The following is a 19,457-nucleotide window of genomic DNA, read 5'->3' on the forward strand; positions in this document are numbered from 1 at the left end:
ATAGCATCTGTGTTAAGCATTTACTGTCCACTTGTGAGAATTCTGAAAGAACACACTAGGTTCATCAAAAAGATGTGTATGCTGGGGCTCTCCCAAACAATACAGTGGGTTTTGCTTTTAGGGTGAACACACAGACCATTATCCCTTTCCTCTGACATTAACTGTTTTGGTCTGTGGGTGGTCGGCCAGCCGGCACAGCTGTGTGCTAATGCACCTTCCTACAGACTTTCCAGCGGACTGGTTGCCTCCACCGAAAAAAACTCCTGTGGCTGTCATGTCTTGAATATTTGTGTACGTCAGCCTCGAGTTTTTAATCTCAGTGCGCACTTGCGATTTATTTGTTAGATTTGCATATCGATTAAATGGAAATATGTAAAATTGGCTCTACCCTATCGAGTTTGGCCCCAAATGAAACGTCTTGATATGCAGAATACGATGGAGAGGTCGGAATATGTATGAAATGAAGGTCAGGAGACCACATCACTCTTCCTCTTATTCGTTCCACATTTGCCATTATAATTATTTTCTTCAGACAATAGTTATGCAGTATTTCTGCTCATTTCCCCTACTTTATTCATTACTTATTCATTCGTAAGTCTCTCAGCCCATTTCACCTTAAGCATACCTTTATGTTTGAAAAGTTGCTAATCATTTTTTTCACTGTCCGTGATTCACTGCTGCATTACAGTACAATCCAGAAATAACACTTAGCAAATCTCTTCTTGAGTTATGCTGGAGCTCTTCTAGCTGTCAGTAGCTAGTTGATTTTTGAAGGGGCTCGGTTTTCCATTGATATTCTTCTCTTTATCTCTTCTTTCCAGCTTCCATTCCATGTTGTTAAACTTCCCAGTTACATAGAGGATTTCACTTCTTCCATCATTCTTTCATCTAAGAATGTGTTACTGGCGCTACCTTCTTGACTGTCTTGATCATATTTATTCTTTCCTATATTTTCCCTCATTCCAAGCCTGCACCCGTTCTCGCAATACTCATCAACACCTGCAGTAGCTCATCATCTGATTCTGCCAGCACAGGTCTATAGTATTTACTCTTCTCCTCCAATTACAATGCCTTTCGCGACCTCTATGGCCTTAACTGTATGTTCTTCTTCATATGCAGAGTGATTCAACTGTCCTTATCCCTGAGTTTTATGCAACCTACAACGCCTTAAAACACCATGCTCAGTATTTTCGTATTGTCTTGCTCACTAACATACGTAAACTACAGAAAAATTAACAGGATCTTTACATAGGAAATTTTATGTAGTTAAGTTTTGTACTGGGATACTTTTTCGGTAGAGGCCATGGTTTTCGTGTTATTCAAGAGAAACGCTTTTTAAGCTCACTTTTTTACCTTTTTCGTGAATAATTCTAATACTGCGCTACCTATTGAAAACGGATTCCGGCACAGAATACAACTACATTAAATTTTGTACAAAAAGGTCCCGTTCATTTTGATCTGTATGAGTACTAATTTGCATATAGAGAATGTGATAATCTCGTGTGTGGTATTGGAATGCTAAAGCCTAAAACCTAGCAGTAGGAGCAGCTGAATCATCCTGTATGTCGAACAGCTTCGGTGACAGCGCTATACTTGCCTTACTCCTCTTTCAATGCTTATCTCTTCCATCTCCTATTTCTATATTCTGTCAGTTTTTGATTTGTGTACGTCTTCTACAAACCTTTCTACCTTTCCAGTCTGTGCCAACGCCTTTTCAAATCTCAGCAGTATGCTCCCATTACTGTATCTAGTTAGTGCCTTTTCACAGTACGTAACACAGTAGGTATTGAAATCCATGGACAACAAATGAAAACTTTGAGGTTCGCGGATGATATTGTAATTCTGTCAGAGACAGCAAAGGACTTGGAAGAACAGTTGAACGGAATGGACAGTGTCTTGAAAGGAGGATATAAGATGAACATCAACAAAAGCAAAACGAGGATAATGGAATGTAGTCGAATTAAGTCGGGTGGTTCTGAGGGAATTAGATTAGGAAATGAGACACTTAAAGTAGTAAAGGAGTTTTGCTATTTGGGGATCAAAATAACTGATGATGGTCGAAGTAGAGAGGATATAAAATGTAGACTGACAATGGCAAGGAAAGCGTTTCCGAAGAAGAGAAATTTGTTAACATCAAGTATAGATTTAAGTGTCAGGAAGTCGTATCTAAAAGTATTTGTATGGAGTGTAGCCATGTACGGAAGTCAAACATACACGATAAATAGTTCGGACAAGAAGACAATAGAAGCTTTCGAAATGCGTTACTACAGAAGAATGCTGAAGATTAGATGGGTAGATCACGTAACTAATGAGGAGGTATTGAATAGAATTGGAGAGAGGAGGAGTTTGTGGCACAACTTGACTAGAAGAAGGGATCGGTTGATAAGACATGCTCTGAGACATCAAGGGATCACCAATTTAGTATTGGAGGGCAGCGTGGAGGGCAAAAATCGTAGAGGGAGACCAAGGGATGATTACATTATGCAGATTAAGAAGGATGTAGGTTGCAGTAGGTACTGGGAGATGAAGAAGCTTGCACAGGATAGAGTAGCATGGAGAGCAGCATCAAACCAGTCTCAGGACTGAAGACCACAACAACACAAACATACGCCGGATGAGATATGGGGGCATGAGTCCCGCCCCGCGCCCACCATTACCCTTCTGGCTGGCAGCCTGAGGTGACGAGTGCACCTGTTACTGCAGGCCCGTGCTCGCTGCTGTCGTGCGGCGCGGGCCGCGAGTGCCGGCTGGACGGGGCGGGGCGCGCCTCCTGCGAGTGCCGGCGCCGCTGCCCGGCGCGCGCGCGGCTGGCGGTCTGCGGCAGCGACGGCCGGCGCTACGCCTCGCACTGCGACCTGCACCGCCAGGCCTGTCTCCAGCGCCGCCGCATCGCCTTCGACCACAAGCTCGCCTGTCTGCGGCAGCCGACGCCCGCCGCCGCCGCCGCCGCCTCCGCCGAAGCCGACGCCGACGCGTACGCTGGTCAGTACTCTACTAGATCGATACTTTGTCAACACGTTTTTATTAGGTCGCCTTCATATCTACCTCTTGTCCATGTTTTGCAATGGTTTTTGAACTACACTACTGGCCATTAAAATTGCTACACCAAGAAGAAATGCAGATGATAAACGGGTATTCATTGGACGAATATATTATACTAGAACTGACATGTGATTACGTTTTCACGCAATTTGGGTCCATAAATCCTGAGAAATCAGTACCCAGAACAACCACCTCTGGTCGTAATAACCGCCTTGATACGCCTTGGCATTGAGTCAAACAGAGCTTGGATGGCGTGTTCAGGTACAGCTGCCCGTGCAGCTTCAACTCGATGACACAGTTCATCAAGAGTAGCGGCTGGCATATTGTGACGAGCCAGTTGCTCGGCCACCAGTGACCAGACGTTTTCATTTGGTGAGAGATCTGAGAATGTGCTGGCCAGGGCAGCAGTCGAACATTGTCCGTATCCAGAAAGGCCCGTACCGGACTTGCAACATGCGGTCGTGCATTATCCTGCTGAAATGTAGTGTTTCGCAAGGATCGAATTAAGGGTAGAGCCACGGGTCGTAACACATCTGAAATGTAACGTCCACTGGTCAAAGTTCCGTCAATGCGAACAAGAGCTGACCGAGACGTGTAACCAATGGCACCCCATGCCATCACGCCGGCTGATACGCCAGTATGGCGATGGCAAATAGACGCTTCCAATGTGCGTTCACCGCGATGTCACCAAACACGGATGCGACCATCATGATGCTGTAAACAGAACCTGGATTCATCCAAAAAAATGACGTTTTGCCATTCGTTTACCCAGGATCGTCGTAGAGTACACCATCGCAGGCGCTCCTGTCTGTGATGCAGCGTCAAGGGTAACCGCAGCCACGGTCTCCGAGCTGATAGACCATGCTGCTGCAAACGTCGTCGAACTGTTCGTGAAGATGGTTGTTGTCTTGCAAACGTCCCCATCTGTTGACTCAGGGATCGAGACGTGGCTGCACGATCCGTTACAGCCATGCGGATAAGATGCCTGTCATCTCGACTGCTAGTGATACGAGGCCGTTGGGATCCAGCAAGGTGTTCTGTATTACCCTCCTGAACCCACCGATTCCATATTCTGCTAACAGTCATCTCGACCAACGCGAGCAGCAATGTCGCGATACGATAAACCGCAATCGGGATACGCTACAATCCGACCTTAATCAAAGTCGGAAACGTGATGGTACGCATTTCTTCTCCTTCCACGAGGCATCGCAACAACGTTTCACCAGGCAACGCCAGTCAACTGCTGTTTGTGTATGAGAAATCAGTTGGAAACTTTCCTCACGTCAGCACGTTTTAGGTGTTGTCACCGGCGCCAACCTTGTGTGAATGCTCTGAAAAGCTAATCATTTGCATATCACAGCATCTTCTTCCTGTCGGTTAAATTTCGCATCTGTAGCACGTCATCTTTGTGGTGTAGCAATTTTAATGGCCAGTAGTGTATGTTCCTGGTAAGCTAGTGACTTTAAATTTTAAACACAACTCAGAAATGGATGACTGTGCCGTATTAACTCGCTTTCTTGTCGGTCTTTTCGGATGGGGTGCCGGTGAAAAATTTTGCCAGTACCTCACTTCTCAGCTGCCCTGAATAACCAGTGTTTTGTGTTGATAGTGTTGGAATGCATTCCAGGCGATACGCGAGCGGACGGGCACAGATGAACAGAGAGAGGGGGAGGAAGAGAATGTACACTATATTTGGAATACATGTACAGTCATAGACATAAAAATTGACCATCGGCCGGCCGCCACAGAGACTAAGTCCGAGTCATTCACTTAAGGTGGCCAATAAAACAGACCGCACCTGACAACGCCAAGTCCTGACATCTGCACAATTTGACCACACTGGAATATGCAGAAGTATCAGGAGGAAGTCTTGTCTGCTTCCGAGATGTTATTGTGCTAAGTGAGCCCGTGGTCTACTGAGAAAGTATCCAAATTCAACTGTTTGGGTATTGAATTCAAGAGCAACACCCAATACACCACGTATATTTTTGGATAGGGTCCGCCTTTAGCAAAACACAGTTTTGTTTTTTAACCCAAACATGTTTCACTGCAGTTTCAGCATCTTCAGTGGGCTTTTATTTTTCATCTGTTAAAGATTAAGAGTGTTCTTTGCCGTTTGTATACATGTAGCTATTAGTTTTTAAATCGTAATTACGGATATTTATACCTTAAAGTAGTTAAATTGTTTAAGCCAAAATTTGTCTACTTTAAGGTATAAGTGGTTGCAGATGACAAACTGCGCAACAAAACGGTCACTGTAGAAACTCAACACATCAGAAAAACCACACCATGTGGTAAAAAGATGTGATTTCGTAATTTATGTGTTTCTTCAAATATCTGTAATTACGGTTTAAAAACTAACAGCTACATGTATACAAACAGCAAAGAACACTCTTTATCTTTAACAGATGAAAAATAAATGCCCACTGAAGATCCTGCAACTGCAGTGAAACATGTTTTGGTTAAAAACAAAACTGTCTTTTGCTAAAGGCGGACCCTATCCAAAAACATATGTATTGTTAAAGCAAACACGGAAGAAAAGAGCTTCAATCCCAAGATGACTATCAAATGGTTCAAATGGCTCTGAGCACTATGGGACTCAACTTCTGAGGTCATTAGTCCCCTAGAACCTAGAACTAGTTAAACCTAACTAACCTAAGGACATCACACACATCCATGCCCGAGGCAGGATTCGAACCTGCAACCGTAGCGGTCTCGCGGTTCCAGACTGCAGCGCTAGAACCGCACGGCCACTTCGGCCGGCAAAGATGACTATCCAATACACCATTGCCATCAATAACAAAAAAATACTTGCAAGTATACGAGCATCTGTACTAGGGAACAGTATGAGGCAACTGGACAAGATACAGAAAACTACTCTAGCAAATTTGTATATAACATCCAAACTTAACTAAGTTGCACAAGCTTTGTTGATGCCATTAGAAACAGCCAGAAGAATCATGTCCACGATAGGAAGTTTTGTAAGCCAAGGCAACATTTTCTAAGTGAAGTTAGACACACTAATACTCCCCACAAGGAAAGCAGGTTTAAATCTCGTTAATGTCACTTCCAAGTCATGAGCGTTATACTTGTGTCTAATGTACAAGCAACGTAAACAGCTGCCGGACAGCTTAGCGGTCCACTTGCTGAATGAAATTGCTCCTGCAAGCATGCAGCCGCCAATAGATGTGGAGCATATACCAGCTGGTCTTTGTCACCTAATAACTTTTCTCGTTGAATACAGTTATATCTCATCGATGCACTGAGAACAGCAATTGACGAAAGTAAAGGACGCCTATACATATTTGATGGAACCGAAGGAAGGAAATATCATTTAAAGAAAATACCCTAACAACGACCAGTCAGCAATTTGGGAAAACATCCACGATCGGAACATACCCTCCGAGATAAAAGCAAGTTGTTATAACGCAGTATACAGGAAAATATCAAATAATTCCAAACTGCATGCTATACATCTCACAAATTCGACCATGTGCGCGTTGTACAACCTTCTTGATACTGAAGAACACCGATTTGTGTGTGAAAAAGTAAAACTTGGCATGTAGTTAAGCAGAAGTTAGTGACCGTCAACAGAACATCTCCAACCATATCCACTGCCGTAGATATTCTGTCTCCAGTCGCAGTTCCATATCCTAATACGAAAAGAAACGCCTTTAACTGGCTAAAAGGGCACACGATGCATTATATCTTGAACGCAGAAAATAAAAGCGAAGAAGATTACTGGGTGTACCTAACGACTCAGCATCATCATCTCATGCGAACAAAAGACTACAAAAAATTAGGCATGCTTCTTAAACAGAATCGTGGAATAAAATGCTGCAGAGGATAACTATAGATAAAGATTGATAAGGACTTCGGAGATGATAGTCTTGCACGATTACACAAGAACATATTAGATCCTTTCACGAGACATTTCAGAAAAGAAATACAGTCCTTGGCAAGAAGCACAGGACTAAATCCTCATGAAGAAACTAGACAAAAAATTTCTTTCATTTTTTAATCACGTTTTGTGACAAGAAGAGAAGTTTTACGTTCTAAAAAGTTTACTTCCAGGGGATACAAGATTTTATGTCATCCTGTGAAGATGAGAACTTCGCGTTCATTTTAATTTAACATACTTATCTTTCTATTCTCAGGAGGAAGAGTAATTTTCTCTAATTAATATTAAGAAGAAATATTTATCTCATTTATGTTAGCAAAAGTGGTTAGGGCGTTGGGATTACAGAAAAATAGGAAGCCGACCAGAACAAAAAGTGACAGAAATCTGCAAAAAAAGGTAAGAAAAATGAAAATCGCGCTTAAAAAGTTAAAAATGTAAACATAAAAAATACAAAAAATACCAAAAATAAAAAGGTAAAAAAATTGGTACACCGATGGCCTCTCTTAATAATAATAATATTTAAAAAATTAATCCTAGAAGCTAGCCGAAGAATGCAAAACAAGTTGAGCGTTTGGAAGGGCTGTGAGGGGAAAAAAAAAGTGGTAATCATCGTGCATTCCAAACTTACAGTCGTGTGTTCGTGTCCAACAGTATCTCCTTGATTTTTGGCATTTCGGCCCTCGTCTAAGGTTATGAGTCTGACTGAGCATCGAAGATAATTCGCTTCACATTCTATCCAGCAACAATAACAAATACTTCCAGACAGAAACAATTCCGCAGGACAGCTCGAGCGTTTCGTCGCGCTGCAGCGGCTATCGGCCACCGGCCCCACGCCACACGCCGCCTGAAATCGGGCGGCACCCAAGTGAATGCGGCGCGACGCTGTCAGTGTGTGTATCAACTGTCATTTTCGAATTTGAAGTTCTAGTTATCATCTTGCAGTTAAGCATTGGATTTTGCATACTTCAAAATCATTAACTACGGTTAGGCGTTGTGAAATTGGGTCACATGTGGAAAAAGGTGTAACATCTGCAAGACATTATTTACTTTGGGTATAATAGAGGGGTCAATGCAGAGGAGGCAGCTCGAAAGATTTGAACTGTATGTGGAGCGAGTGCTTTTGGGAAAAATACGTCAGAAAAAGATATTCTTGTTTCAACGTTCTGGCATGAATGATTTTCCACATTAAGGAAATCTCGAGTACTGATATAAGTGATGGATTACAATTTAACCATCATGCGACGTTTTCATTTAACAGGCAAGGTTCAGAAGTGTGGTGTAGGAGTACTGGCTGCTCAAATTCGAAACAATGAAAATCAAGAGAGTGATCATTATTGCAGTTTTGCTTGAATGTCATCAGTACAGTCACTGAGCATTCCTATGCCGATCACTGAGCGTTCCTATGCAGTACTGTTAATGGTGACAAGTTATGATGCCTTTACCGTTAACTTACTAAGAAGAAATGAAAGGCTGAGCTCTACCAAAAGACGTAATCTCGAGCAAAGTGTAGTATGAACATAATATTTTCCATCTGATAGCTCCAAAAGTTCTCCAAGGGTGTGTCCATCACAGCTGGAATTTGTTGCCAACAACTGAGACACCTTTCGGTCGCAGTGTAAGAAAATCGACCTACAAAACTACATCACGTGTGCTACTGCATGGTAACGCACTCTGTTGATTTGAGAAATAAAACTATCCAGGATAGTGACAGGGAAGTCATCTCTCAGGGGCTTGCTACTCTGATCGTATTACTCGTAAACTTTTACCTTTCCCACACCTGATCGATAAACCGTCAAGGCAAATAATTTTTAGAGAAAAATGCTAGTCAAACTACATTGGTTTTATGGCATCGTTAGAACCAGTTGGTTTGTACAGGCGTTGATTCTGTAAACCACTTTAGTATTGTCCGATTGTTTTAGATATTGTGAAAGAATAGACTGTTTCTGATTAATTTCTCTTTGATTATTTCTGTTGAGTTCAGTAAACTAACGGAAAACGCAATTATAATATTCACTGTACTAATACAAATTAAATTGAACTTACTACAGAAACATCACGACGGCAGTCTATCTTAGTAAAGCATTAAGCGTCTGTAAGACGATTGCGCCTATTTTAACACGATTTTGTAGGATATTACCGACTTTTGACTTTGAAAAGTCTGTATTTAGTTCTTGTCCTATATCATTCTCAAGTATTATGAAAATGTGGCAGTTCATGGAAAAAATGATGTATTCAAAACAAAAAATATGTCGGAGGAAAAAAAAGTGGCATTACGAATTTTACAGTACCACAAGATTTTCGCTCTGGCACTAACGAGTACTGAAAGTAGCTAGACGAATTTTGCTCGAGCGTTGTCTTACGAACCTCTTATTGAGTTTCTATCTGCCTGCTTTTAGCTCTGCTACAAAATAAATAAAAATTTGGCTTTCCGCGAGTCTCGAAAGCAGCTGGCATCTGGAAGGCAAACACGTTACCGTGACGCTAGTGAAGAGATGCGGCATGTGCGTCATTTATTGCGGGCTAATAGAGATAAATCGCAACATAAGAGACGAGAGTAGTTGTATTTCTCGTTTGGAACGAGTTTCGTGTACTCAAAAGCATTAACGGATATCCTTATATCACGTCTCAATAGAAAATCACATTATTCAATTGAAATTACACGATAATATCAAGATAATTTAGAAGGATAGTTCTATGCCATCAAGGAAGTAACTTGTCGGTCACGGAGTTGCCGAACATACTCTGTGTTGTTGATAAGTTTCAGTTATACTACCAGGAAGGATACAAGCTGATATGTTCTGAGACTGATCTCTGATGTGACTATAGCTTCGTCTCAAAGTTGTGGGTGGCAATGGCCGGAAAATTCCTCATTATATGTCAGTGAGTGTTATTCGCATTTCTGTAACTAGTTTTAGGGGCTAGACTGTAATTACTTGTAATACATCGATGTAGTGAGTGAAACGAAACGCCATAAATTAATAACTGCTAGAGTTATTTGTGTTTTACTGTCTTAATCGGACTGAAACCTTGAAAGCGTATTCACCAGACTCGATTCACAATTTTGGAGTTTCTCCAGTGGCTGAGTTAGCAACGTATCTTTGCTATACAATATTGTTATTGAGATCACAGTCATTGGCACACTCACAATAATACAGGCATGACCTGGCTTCCTGTTGTCAGCTCTTCTGAAGGATATTCTGCCGTTGCTCGAAACGTGAAGATTTAAGGTGAATTCGAATATTCCAATGGCGAAAATCTGATGTTTCTATTCTTTCAGCTCTAACATTCAAAAAATTGTTACAATAACTGATAGGAAACCAAAAATTAATAGTACAGTCATAATTAGTGGAATCTGACCAACTCCATCTGTCATATGATAACTCTGAAAAACTACTTTTTTCATCTGCACAGCACAGCAGTATGATCTCAAGGGTTTCGTAGGATTCCTATACTCAATATCATTGTGACCGTTTTCAGTGACAGTAGAGGAGGAGAAAAACTATCTGACTGGTAATATACTTTTCCAATGGGATGAGTGTGAGCATTCACTCATTGTTGTAGTAAAGGCTATGGCAGAAAGAAGCAGGTTTCCCACAAAGTAAACGATGAGAGACACTGTAATTAACGCTTAAAGTAACCCTCTCGCATACGTAAATTTTCAAAATCGCTCTCATTTATTAAATATGAATTAATCAGAAAGTAACAGCTTATCTAGCGAAATGAGTAGGTTAATGCAGCTCCAGTGCGTCACTATCAATGAGTTGCCAAACGTTTTCCGAATAGCACTTGAGATATAAATATGTCTGTGTCCGAAAGAACAGATTCTACCAGTCGAAACAGCCTTGTTAATCAATTAAATATCGAGGGACAGATGTCCAGGCTGTCACAGGGCGTTAAAATACAGCTGTGGCGACAGATGAAAATTTGTGGCTGACCAGATCTGAACCTGGATTCGTGGTGTCTTTTCTTTCGGACATGTTTTGAAGGACAGACACCATACATATATGCATATACAGGGGGTTTCAGGAGGAACAGTTGATATTTCAGCAGGTGGTAGTATAGACGTCTTGCATACAAAATTCCATATGTATGTGTTCACTTTTTATTCAGTACAGAGATACAGCTGTTAGTATGCAACCCTAACAAACTCAAAGCAAAGGCACATAAGGACGTTCAAAGTTGATTTTCAAAAATTCCCCCAGCAACTTCAATGCATTTTTGCCTTCTCTTGATAACACCACGCACAGCTCTTATGAGGTCGTCCTTGCGTTCTTTTATGATGGCAGCGTTATTCATAATTCGAGCGATCAAATTGGCTCTTGGGTTTACTTTTTCTTTGTAGACTTCGCCTTTCAAGCATCCCCAAACGCAAAAATAAGAGATAAGGTCCGGGGACATTGGTGGCCAAGAAAAAAGCACATATCTACTGATCCATCTTCCGCGAAATGTTAAGTTTGGATGATGTATCACCTGATGACTAGAATGTGCAGAAGCCCCGCCATGCTGGAGGAACATACGCATTCTTGAAGCCAAAGTAACCTCTTCCAATAATGCTGGAAGCTCATTTTCAAGGAAGTGCAGACAACGGGGTCCTGTAAGGATCAACAACCCAGCTGTATGTACGCAATAAAAATTGGACATTTGTTACTCGTATATGGCATTTTCTCTGCAATTTGTCTATACTACCATCTCATACAATATTTACTATTCCTCCTGAAACATCCTGTATAATTATTCAGGTCTCGATGGGCCATCGAAAGTTTCCAGTGCTAGACGCACGTCATCGTCCGAACCCTCGCGGGAATGGCTGCGAGCGAGTGGAATAATGGACGTGGGGATACCGCGTATTTGGTACGCTGCAAAGATGGAAATTTGCGTCTGAAGAGGAACGTGTGTAGATAGGTCCTTTAGGGAGATTGGGCGTTGTGTCTCGATAGTGTAATGGTCAGCGCGTCGGCTGAGTAAGCAGTAGGTCTACGTTCGAACCCCGGTCGAGCACAAATTTTCATCTGCCGCCGTTTCTGTATTACAACGCCCTGTAACAGTGTGGACGTCTGTTCTTCGATATTTATGATGAAATTTTTTTGGAGGTAATATAGGTGACTTGCGAATATTTGTCTTGCCATCTATGTAACGGGACTTCACCGGCATCCATTCCTTAGTCATTGCTTTGTCATGGTGCTAACCCATGTCATATACCTGCGAATCAGATTGTAGCGCGTATTTAGTCAAATAACTAATGGTCATTGTACAAGTATTTACTAACAGTAGAAGCAGGATTGCAGCGAGCTGATAATTTAACCAAGTGCAACATAGATTACCTGTGTAGTGAGTCATTTCAGCTGCATACCTGACGTTATTATTTGCCAATCAGTTCACTGCAGAATTAATGTAATACCCGCACGATGATCTCTGTAGTCATAATGTATCATTAGCAGCTGGTGAATTGAGTACTATGTGCGTTAAATCAGATTATTCAAGTTAAAGGCGAACAAAGAGATGACGCCACCACACTACTCTACTTGGGCAGTCAGCGCTAGACTAGATGTGCCACCATTAACGTTACTGTAGGCAAATGCTTCAAATGACTCTGAGCACTATGGCACTTAACATCTATGGTCATCAGTCCCATAGAACTTAGAACTACTTAAACCTAACTAACCTAAGGACATCACACACATCCATGCCCGAGGCAGGATTCGACCCTGCGACCGTAGCGGTTACGCGGTTCCAGACTGAAGCGCCTAGAACCGCACGGCCACAGAGTGCGTCATTATGCAGTAGCGCATGTGATGTTTAGTAGGTCGATTTTCTTACACTTCGACCGAAAGGTGTCAGTTGTTGGCAACAAATTCCAGTTGTGATGGACACACCCTTGGGGAAGAATTCGTAGTGCAAAACACACTTTTGGAGCTATCAGATAAAAAATATTATGTTCACACTACTCTTTGCTCGAGTTTACGTCTTTTGGTAGGGCTCAGCCCTCTATTTCTTTTTAATAAGTTAACGGTAAAGCCATCATAACTTGTCACCAGTAACAGTATTGGATAGGAATGCTATGTGAGCGCCCTGATGACGTTCAAACAAAACTGCAGTAATAGTCACTCCACTGATTTTCGTTGTTTCGAATTTGAACATGCAGTACTCGTACATCAAACTTCTGAACCTTGCCTATTGAATGCAAACGTCGCATGATGGTTAAGTGGTAATTCATCACTTATATCTGTAGTCGAGGCATCCTTAAATTGGAAAATCATTCGTGCCAGAACGATCTTTGTTGAAACAAGAATGTCTTTTTCTGGCGTATTTTTCCCAAAAGCACTCGCTCCACACACATTTCAAATCTTTCGAGCTGCCTCCTCTGCATTCAGCCCTCTATTATACAAATAGTAAATAATGCGTTGCAGATGTTTCACCTTTCTCCACTTGCAACTCAGTTTTACAACGGTTAACTGCAGTTAATGATTTTCAAGTATGCAAAATCCAGTGCTTAATTGCAAGATGATAACTAGAACTTCAAATCCGAAAATCACTGTTGATATATACAGTGACATCGTCGCCCCGCGTTCACTTGGATGGCGCCCTATTTCACGCGGCGTGTGGCGTGTGGCTAGTGGCCGATAGCCGCTGCAGAGCGACGAAATGCTCGTCGCTGTCGTAAGCTGTTCTGATCGCTATGGAGCCACGAGCTGTCCGGCGGAACTGTTTCTGTCTAGAAGTATTTGTTATTGCTGTTGAGTAGAACGTGAAGCGAATTATCTTCGATGTTCAGTCAGACTCATAATGTAACTTTAGAATGCGCGATGATTACCAGTAGATCACGGACTCGCACCGCACAACATCTCGGAAGTAGACAACACTTCCTCCTGACATTTCCGTATATTACAGTGTTGACACATTGTGCAGATGGCCGGACTTAGCGTTATCAGGGGCGGTCGGTTTTTTGGCCACCTTAAGCGAACGACTCGGACTTAGTCTCTGTAGCAGCCCGCCAGCGGTCAGTTTTTATGTCTAAGAGCGTACATCGGCAAAAGTGTGGATATGAAGCTAATATATACGTAAATAATTGTTCAAATAAAAGTATTATTTCATCAACGTGTTTACAATCCATTGAGAAATTTCACAGACTTTCCCCTGGCCTCTCACAATTGGTAGCCCTATATGGACAGTCTTCATAATTTGTGTTTGCGAAATTTTAGTACCTATAACGACGTTTATAAGATTTGTAACGGAAAAGGCGGGGCACATGCACTAATAACAGGAGATTAACTGTTCACACGTTAATTATGTATCACGTGAGGCCAATATACGGGGCTAGGAGAAATTTTTTTATACTTTTGAGTCTGATTTTAAAATGTGGTATATTAAAAGGTCATTTTTATTTAAATAATTAGTGTCCTGTAACTACTATGCTGATGGCCATAATGACACAACATCTGCAGTGTGAACCCTAATCCTACATACACAATTTTTTCAAGGATATTTTACGTACCCGCCCTTATAGCCAAGGTCGGTAATGCTTGACTGTGCGTTAACGCTCGGCTCGGAGAGACATCATTTCAAATCCTAATGGTATATAATTTTCACTGCTACCAGTAGGCCGGCAAGAGAGGAGTGGTGGTGGCGTAAAATTCCTGATGACCAGTCTTTGCGCCAATGTCTAGGATTAAATTCCAGAATTCTCCGCATTTGTTATAAAGTGTGTTCATGTGATACTGATGATGGTGATCTGTTTGTCGGATGGGGATGTTGCGTTTGGTGACCCCTTGGCGGTATCCGTGACGAATAAGGTGTGTGCCGTCACTGGTTTCCAGCTTTTCCCGTCCCTTCATTCACAGCACAAGCCCAAGACTACACTGTACAAACACTCATCATAGCCAGCCAAACAGCACAGATACACACTGAACACTTCATAACAAGTCTGAGGAAAGTAACGGCAAATCACCCCCGTAACGATATTTGCTATTACAGCGATACATCCACTCCCCTGTGCTCTCTTCCTGATCATGGGTCTACTTTCACGTTTTATTTTCTGAATATTTTCATGTAAGTGAACTATGGTCACTACAACAATGGCACCACACGTCACCACAGTTTTCCCCAATGCCACCGCGAACGTTTGACACGATGGGAAAGTCGTCACACCAACAGTTGCGCACATTTTACTCCTTACCTCGATGCCTCTGTGACGTAAGTTACGACCACAACGCCCACTGATGAAATCACGTGATTCTTTTATGGGTGGCAGAGGAAAGCATTTCCGACACATCACTGTTAAGAGTCGAAACGAAAAGGCCTGAGAGAGGATGGAGAGGTGGAGATGTGATATACGGCGTGAAAGAAAAGCCTCTCTTCAACTGTGGATTTCATTTTACATACTTCACAGTCGAAAGCAACAGTTTACAATGTGACGTGCAAGGGAATCATGTTCTTGACAATCTTTCACACTGCTGACACTCCCGGGCGGTTCAGTCCTTCCCTAAGGATATCACTGGGCTGCAAACTCATTGAACATAACCTCACCCCTTTGAAGTGTGGCACGACTGGCAGCTTTGCTCTGGAATAAAAGGTGGAATACTACGGTTTGTTCAAAACTATTCGACGAAGCGTGAATGTGACCCAAAGCAGAAAAATGTACTCGGGGTTTTTTACCCCTCCTTCTTTGTATGATCCAGTGGAGGGGAACATTGATACACATCTGAACAAGTTGACAAAGGATCACTCTAATTACCCACTACCACACGTCTTAGCGACACCATGCGTGCGTCAATATCTATCATACCAGGTCTACTGCTTATCTGTTAGCTATAGCCACCCATGTTTCCACGTCAGCTGGTCTTTTGCAGCCCATGCTACGTTCTACCTTCCGAGTCTCAAGGTCCATCGCAATTCTTTTACCGCGTCGTCGTTCGTCGTACAATCTGAACGAGAGCGCCCGCGACTGTGGACAGCTTCGGTGGTGCACTTGCACCATACGGGCGTCCCTGTTGTACACTACTCCACCATCGCCGTACTGCCTGTCGTAGGTGCCGGTGGTTGTTGCGGTGCCGAAGTTCCAATGCTGTGTAATTCCTGCGACGCCAAGGTACCTTAGTACCGAACTATGCTCAGGAAAAAAAGTACATATGAACACTTTTCCAATTATCTGAGATTCATAGGGCGCGAAATTTGATGTCGACTTCCGTAGAACGGCTGTTGCTAAGCAACTGGACGTTGTCAGAGCAACGACTATTTCTGTTCAATACTGATACACATCTCATACAGTTGTGTACATTACAGGACCAAGAGGTAGGTCTTTCCTTTTTTTCTTTTTTTTACAATCGTCTACATCGTTTTATACCTTTCTAAGATGGTTCTTACGCATCGCTGAAACAATGTTTCCACACGGAGAATTAGCCGTGCAGTATGACCACAAGTGTCTCACGAACGGACATCACGTCGCCACCAAAAACCCATACAGAGGGATTGATAGTCTACTGTGTCAACGTAATTCGACATGGGCCGTCAAGAATCCATTTCTGCCAAGACCGTACGAGGCCAAATGCTCGGCACAGGCTTCAGTGGCCGACGACCAAAGTCATACACTGCCTTCCCTTGACTTCGGCCACTTTGTGTAACGTACGTAAAGAAAACCGCCATGGCCTAAACACCCGTCATTATTATAGCTTCCAGATACTTGCACGAATATCGCTTCGACTATTACTTTTCAACGATGCACACTGCAAATTCTGCTCATCGTGCCGAGAATGTTTCAGCATATGAGTACACCTCTGAAAGACCACCTGGCTGTAAATAATTCGTCAACTGCACGTTACGTCTCTCATTGTGTTGTGTTCCAGGATGTCACTTTCATTACTGCTAACCTTTGTGCTGCGGCAGGGAACTGGACGGAACAGGAGCAGACGACACCTGCTGCGGATGCCTCGCAGGAGCTGAGTGCTTCGCAGGAATCTGGTTCAGACCTGGACTTTCTCAATAACTCCGTTCCGGACGATCCAGGACCGCGCGTGTGCACTCTGCAGCAGTACGAGATCATGAAGGTAAGGGAGCACCTAACGACGTGGGACACATCGCACCTACTGTTGTCACATTCACCCCAAAGTGTTTCGACACGGTAATACATTTATTTTCTTCTGGGTGGGCCACACATCCTCAATAAGTTTGAAAAGAGACATGATTCCACCAGGCTGTGCATAAAATTACTTTATTTGCACTATTATTTTCAGACACCGTCCATTTTCAAGTGCACCTAAAAGACATGCAACACACGATGATAAAAATTAAAAAGACGACGAGTGTAATCTCGTCTTCTTCTTCATCATAAAAATTAAAAAATTATAATATATAGAAAAGAATGCAAAAACTTGAAAGTTATATATATAACACTGTCTGTAGCGCTGAACAAACATAATAGTCACCAACAACAATCGATGTGGACACGTCGTCGTCAGTTTGTTGAAAAATCGTGTGCCATGAGATCTGTGCGCAGCAAAATTGTCAACGGTCATCTTCTAAAACATGAGGTGCATGACATGCTATATACTTTCGAGAACGATAATATTACTGCCTTTTTAAGACGTCATATACAGCCCGAGCACCAGGGAAGCGAACCATGCAATGTTTACTACTAATCACACACTGAATGTCGCATTTGCATAAGTGCACAGGGAAATTTTAACTGACAGTTAACGAATAAATATGAAAGGAACTGAATGTACTACGGAAACGATTCCAGAGTATTTCTCTGTCTTGTACTAACAGTTAGTGGGAGACATTGATACTTACATACACAAATCGATGTCACACATAAGCACAAGTACAGAGGAGTTTAGTGTAATTGTCAAGATAGAGCACAAATATTTATACGATACATGTTCGGGCTCTGTTTGTAAGCGACACATACAGAGTCAAATCTCGAACTTCATATCTTAGAGCAAAAGGTTGAGGAATTGTTTGAAGTCATTCCCATGACTTTTATTGCAAAGCAAGCGTTCACAATTGTAGCACATCATAATGTGGAGTAGGCACTGGAAATGAAGCGCTGGGAAAACAGGCTTTTTAGGGCTCATATATAACCTATGTCCATAAAGAAAATAATTAAGGTAAAATATAGTGTATCGAAGGTAATGCAAAAAGCATTAGAGTTCAAAATGTATATAGTGTTGTACCTGGTCTATATGTATACACCGCACAGCATGTGCGTTTAGGCATGTGTGTGTAATTATTTGTAGTTGTTGATAGCACAGCACAAACCATCTCTAAAGGTAACTGTTATGTTTGTTTATCGCTACACCCAACGAAATTATATTACTTTGGTATTTTTATTCCATTTTTATAAAAATTTTAATTGTTTTAATTTTAACTTTGGTATGTTTTATGTCCATTAGATGAACTTCAAAACCGACAGTGTTTGAAACTAGTAATTCTAATAAAGTTTTCAAAACACCACCAGGTGGAACCATGTCATTTTTCGAAATTACAGTTTACTTCTGAATAGGACCGATCACTTCAAACAACTACTTTCCTCCCCTCTGTAAACACTACAAAAAAAGCGAAAGACGCGAGCTGTAACTTCACTGCAATACGTCAGAGATTCTTTTCGGATATTGCATAATTTAACTCTGTGTTGCACAGTGCTCAGATCTAAAGTAAACAACATCGTTTATTATTTGAATTATCTCTAGTGATTTATTCAAATCGTAAGATTATTGTGAAACGTAACATATAGAAACCAATCTATCCTCAAGTAGAATAATCAGAATTGTTATGTACCTGAGTGTGTAAATAACAGTGGAATAATTTGTTTTGACGTACCATGTTATAATACACACACTTCTATACGAATTCTCTGATAGAATGACAGTTTGGTAGCCTAACATCGGAGTTCCTATACAATTAATTATAAATTTTACTATCTGAAAGTGCATTTTCAGCGAATATCTACAATTAGTTTATAATTAACATTTTCGGAAAATCAGTACATTGTTCTCCATGTAGCCAAAATGCTCTTCTAAGGAATTCCATATGAGAAACTACATCAAAACATTAACACACGCTTGCACACATAGTAATCCATTCACAAATGACAGAAAGCACTTAGATAAATTTGCACTGATTCCAAATGTTAGATTATGAAAAGTTATAGCGACGGACAGAGTTTTGTTATTGTTTAATTTAACGAAAATAAGTATGTATTTCTGTACTTATTTAATCTATTTTAAGTTCGTGTATTTCATTGTTGTTGGTTAGAAATAAGTTACGGTTTGTTAAAATATCGCACCAACCACTTTTATGAACACTTGCTTATCGTACTTTGTCGTATTTGTAGTCTCACTGCTCAAAGTAAAAGTATTAAGGAACTGTTTCTATTCTTGTCGAACTATCACCATCGTATTAATTAGAAAACTGTTACCTTGCACACTGGAGGCGCTTCTCACAACATTAATTACGAACTATAAAATTTTTCATTATTCTCAAATTTTGCAATATTTGTTTCACTTTAAGCTCTGTTAAC

General features: G+C 41.6%; 1 protein-coding gene across 1 annotated transcript in view; it reads left to right on the top strand.

The window, feature by feature from the left end:
• Positions 1-19,457, top strand: part of LOC126440939 (follistatin-related protein 5-like) — a 133,925-nt gene that overhangs the window by 5,245 nt on the left and 109,223 nt on the right. The window contains exons 2-3 of the mRNA XM_050090678.1: positions 2,704-2,948; positions 16,783-16,983. Coding sequence (XP_049946635.1) covers positions 2,704-2,948; positions 16,783-16,983 — 446 coding nt within the window. The remainder of the gene's footprint in view (positions 1-2,703; positions 2,949-16,782; positions 16,984-19,457) is intronic.

The sequence above is a fragment of the Schistocerca serialis genome, chromosome 1 (assembly GCF_023864345.2).
Source record: "Schistocerca serialis cubense isolate TAMUIC-IGC-003099 chromosome 1, iqSchSeri2.2, whole genome shotgun sequence".
NCBI lineage: Eukaryota > Metazoa > Arthropoda > Insecta > Orthoptera > Acrididae > Schistocerca > Schistocerca serialis.